The sequence below is a fragment of the Eurosta solidaginis genome, chromosome 3 (genome assembly GCF_040869045.1).
Source record: "Eurosta solidaginis isolate ZX-2024a chromosome 3, ASM4086904v1, whole genome shotgun sequence".
NCBI classification, from domain to species: Eukaryota; Metazoa; Arthropoda; class Insecta; order Diptera; family Tephritidae; genus Eurosta; species Eurosta solidaginis.
In genome coordinates this window covers 182,141,159-182,145,786 of record NC_090321.1, presented here as the reverse complement: position 1 = coordinate 182,145,786, position 4,628 = coordinate 182,141,159, and the positions used below count along the sequence as shown (strand labels likewise).

Below are 4,628 nucleotides of genomic sequence, written 5' to 3'. Positions count from 1 at the left end.
ACAAAAATACTATTCAAAATATTTCAATTGATTTACTTAAACCAGCAAACATACTTATTAACACTAATTTAAATACAAATACAAATACATTAAACAACAAAAAACAAAAAAGGTTACATTTAATATTAATTAATAATTTGTTTGTTTTAAATTTTCTTGGAGGGGAGTAAATATAGTGTTAACTACTTTGTACTCTTAACTTTAATTTTTAAAATAATTTTTAATTGAGTTTTCGTGTAACTTAAAATTTGTGAATAACTTCAAAAAAGAAAATTCTAATTAGTTTTTAAAATATCTGAACTCAAAAATAAACAAAATATAAATTTTTAAAAATAAAATAAATATTTGGCTAACTAGCATATGTTTAAATTAATAACTGGAATATTTATTTCTTTTAAATTATTTTTAGAATTTTGATCAGAAATGGTTTTTTGTAAAAATGTATCAGTTTGTTGTTCTTTATATAAAGTTTCTAAATTTTGATTTTGGCGACCTTTTTGTTAACGACTCACTTTTTTTTTTTCTAGCTGGCTTGAGGTCTGAGTTGAAATAAAAACACAAGGGTTTTTTATATATTACCAATATATTTCGATTACACACGGTAATCGTCTTCAGGGTGAACACTACAAAACATAAAAACAACAAAATAAATAAATAAATAACAAATTTCCTAACATACAAATTTAAAAAAAAATTATAACATACATTTTTTACACGTGTGTATCACTTGACGTGGAGTTTATCACTGATCGTTTGTTTGTCAACAAATATCTATAGAAGCTAGCAGAGTTATCTACGTCCGTTTTATAGTTCATTCGTTTACTGGTTGGTGTGTTAATAATGTGAAGCATTTCCAGAGTAAATCGTTTTCTGTAATGTTGTTCTTGTTGAAGAATAGTAGCTTTGTCAAAGTTTGGTGAGTGGGAGTTTTCAGTACAGTGGGTCATAAGTGCAGTTTTTTGGTTTACAGTATGTTGGCAATATTTGTAATCCGATTTGTGTTGCGCTAGTCTAGTTTTAAGTTTGCCTTTTGTTGTTCCAATATATACGCTGTGGCATGGTTGGTTGTTTTTTCCATTGCAAGGAATTTCGTAAACTATATTGCTTTTTTCTGTATGTGGAATTTTTGATTTTGTTTGATTATATATGTTTTTTAATGTATTTATCGGCTTATGGGCTATTTTTACTTCATCTTTGTTGTAGCAGTCTGATTTGGCCAATCGTTCCGACAATTTTGGCACATAAGCTACTGACTTAAATATTTTCTGCGGTTTTTCTTTTTCTTTTTCTTGATTCTTTTCTTCTTGATATTTATTTAAAAGTGTTTTAATTATGTTTTCAGGAAAATCATTTCTTCTTAACAAAAGTTTTATTTCATTTTTAATTTCCTCGTGGTAAGTGTCGTCCGTAATTTCTAACATTCTTCTTATACAGCCCATTGCTGTATTCATTATCATCGTCTTTGGATGCTTTGAGTAAAAGTTGATGATTCGTCCTGTTGATGTTGATTTCTTATACCACTTTAACTTCAATTCGTTTTTGCTTCTAATAACAACTGAGTCAAGATATGGTAGTTTTCCGTCTTCTTCAAGTTCCATTGTAAAATTTATATATTTATTGAAAGAGTTTAGTGTGTCTAGCGTACTTTTTACATCATCTTCGTGTATTATAGCAAATAGATCGTCAACATATTTTGTGAGTAATCTGGGTACTCTTGCTAATTTCGTTGTTGTGTTCTCTAATAGTTTTTCCATCACTATATCGGCAATTACTGGTGATGTTGGGGATCCCATCGGCAATCCTTTTAGCTGTGTATACAATATATCATTGAATTTGAAATACCTATTTTCTTCGATGCAAAACGTAAGTATTTCCATAAACAGTTTTTTTGGTATATTTGTGTGTTCTTCTATTTTCATCCAATTGTCTCTTATGATCTCAAGGGCTAATTGTGTGGGAATGCTGGGAAACAGGGAAATTACGTCGAAAGATATTAGCTTTTCATTGTCAGAAATGTAGGTGTTTTTAATTTTTGTTTTAAACTCAAGTGTATTTTTAATGTTGTATGCCGAGTTTGCTGTTGCGCTTTTCAATATATCTGCTATATATTTGCATAGGTTATGTGCTGGCGATCCAGTGGCCGAACAGATTGGCCTGAGCGGTGTTCCTTCCTTATGTAGTTTTGGTAGTCCATATATCCTCGGAGGTAAAGCTGTTGTTGTAGATAATTTATTTTTCTCTATTTTTGAAATTAAATCCAATTTATAAAGTTTGTCGACCAGACTGTTATTTTTGCTTTGTAGTCTCGATGTAGGGTCCTGTCTTTGAACCCTATACATTGTCAAGTCGTTTAATATATCGCCCATTTTCTTATTGTAGTCACTTATATCCATAGCTACCGTTTTGTTGCCTTTGTCAGATGTTAATATACGAATGTTTTTATTTTTACTAAGAAATTTCCGAGTCCGTCCCACTGTATCAGTTATTGCACGATCTATTGTACTTTGCCTATTTGTTGTTGTATGGTCTTTTATAAGTAATGAGAGTTTTGTTCTTGCTTCATCTTGTTTCTCTTTAACTTTAATTGTTTGTACAAGATTCTCTCCATCAGCTATATATTTGAATAAAGGAAATTTTGTATTCTCGATTGGAAGCGCAAATTTTGGACCTTTTGTCAAAAGCGTTTGTATGTCTGATGGAAACTCGACTTTCGTTTTGTTTACGAACCAACCTTCATTTTTATTGTTGTCAGCAAAGAGATGATTTCCATTTTGACGCAGTTTGTCGTGTTTTGCTTCTTGTCGTTTCTTTAGAGTTGTTGTGAGTTTTTTTGCGACTTTTGTTTCACTTTGAAGTAACTTCTCAAAATCTCCCGCGTTTAGATATTCCTTAAGTTTTGTTTTTGTTTGTTCCATCTGTTGCTGCTGTCTTTTTAGTATGTTGTGTTTTTGTTTTATTAGCAGACTAAGGATTTTTGTGTGAAAACAGTATGTATGTCTATCTAATGTTCTGTCTATGTCTGTTTGTGTATAACGATCAAATATGAACAAGCTGTTACATTTTGTAGAATTTTTAATAAAATTAGGAACTAACTTCGATTTTCTGCACTTTAAAAGGAACTTCATATTACATTTTTGCTTTACCACTTTTTTTGAAATATACTGTAATTTATTTATTAATGCTCTGGCGTTGTTGCTGTTGGTTTTGATTTGAGTATAATCCATTTTATTGTTGCATGTATACGGCGTGCCTTCCGTCTTTATAAATTTTGATTTTGGCGACCTTTTTGTTAACGACTCACTTTTTTTTTTCTAGCTGGCTTGAGGTCTGAGTTGAAATAAAAACACAAGGGTTTTTTATATATTACCAATATATTTCGATTACACACGGTAATCGTCTTCAGGGTGAACACTACAAAACATAAAAACAACAAAATAAATAAATAAATAACAAATTTCCTAACATACAAATTTAAAAAAATTATAACATACATTTTTTACACGTGTGTATCACTTGACGTGGAGTTTATCACTGATCGTTTGTTTGTCAACAAATATCTATAGAAGCTAGCAGAGTTATCTACGTCCGTTTTATAGTTCATTCGTTTACTGGTTGGTGTGTTAATAATGTGAAGCATTTCCAGAGTAAATCGTTTTCTGTAATGTTGTTCTTGTTGAAGAATAGTAGCTTTGTCAAAGTTTGGTGAGTGGGAGTTTTCAGTACAGTGGGTCATAAGTGCAGTTTTTTGGTTTACAGTATGTTGGCAATATTTGTAATCCGATTTGTGTTGCGCTAGTCTAGTTTTAAGTTTGCCTTTTGTTGTTCCAATATATACGCTGTGGCATGGTTGGTTGTTTTTTCCATTGCAAGGAATTTCGTAAACTATATTGCTTTTTTCTGTATGTGGAATTTTTGATTTTGTTTGATTATATATGTTTTTTAATGTATTTATCGGCTTATGGGCTATTTTTACTTCATCTTTGTTGTAGCAGTCTGATTTGGCCAATCGTTCCGACAATTTTGGCACATAAGCTACTGACTTAAATATTTTCTGCGGTTTTTCTTTTTCTTTTTCTTGATTCTTTTCTTCTTGATATTTATTTAAAAGTGTTTTAATTATGTTTTCAGGAAAATCATTTCTTCTTAACAAAAGTTTTATTTCATTTTTAATTTCCTCGTGGTAAGTGTCGTCCGTAATTTCTAACATTCTTCTTATACAGCCCATTGCTGTATTCATTATCATCGTCTTTGGATGCTTTGAGTAAAAGTTGATGATTCGTCCTGTTGATGTTGATTTCTTATACCACTTTAACTTCAATTCGTTTTTGCTTCTAATAACAACTGAGTCAAGATATGGTAGTTTTCCGTCTTCTTCAAGTTCCATTGTAAAATTTATATATTTATTGAAAGAGTTTAGTGTGTCTAGCGTACTTTTTACATCATCTTCGTGTATTATAGCAAATAGATCGTCAACATATTTTGTGAGTAATCTGGGTACTCTTGCTAATTTTAACTTTTACTCAAAGCATCCAAAGACGATGATAATGAATACAGCAATGGGCTGTATAAGAAGAATGTTAGAAATTACGGACGACACTTACCACGAGGAAATTAAAAATGAAATAAAA

At 30.5% G+C, this 4,628-nt stretch overlaps 1 protein-coding gene across 1 annotated transcript; it reads right to left on the bottom strand.

Annotated features, from left to right (window-relative positions):
• Window positions 1-533: 533 nt before the first annotated feature.
• Window positions 534-4,439, bottom strand: LOC137246831 (uncharacterized). Its single transcript, XM_067777837.1, has 2 exons — window positions 3,492-4,439; window positions 534-3,411 (listed from the first exon to the last, which is right to left on the bottom strand). The coding sequence occupies exon 2, from the start codon at window positions 3,222-3,224 to the stop codon at window positions 711-713; it is 2,514 nt and encodes an 837-aa protein (XP_067633938.1). The 5' UTR covers window positions 3,225-3,411; window positions 3,492-4,439; the 3' UTR covers window positions 534-710.
• Between the last annotated feature and the right edge of the window lie 189 nt (window positions 4,440-4,628).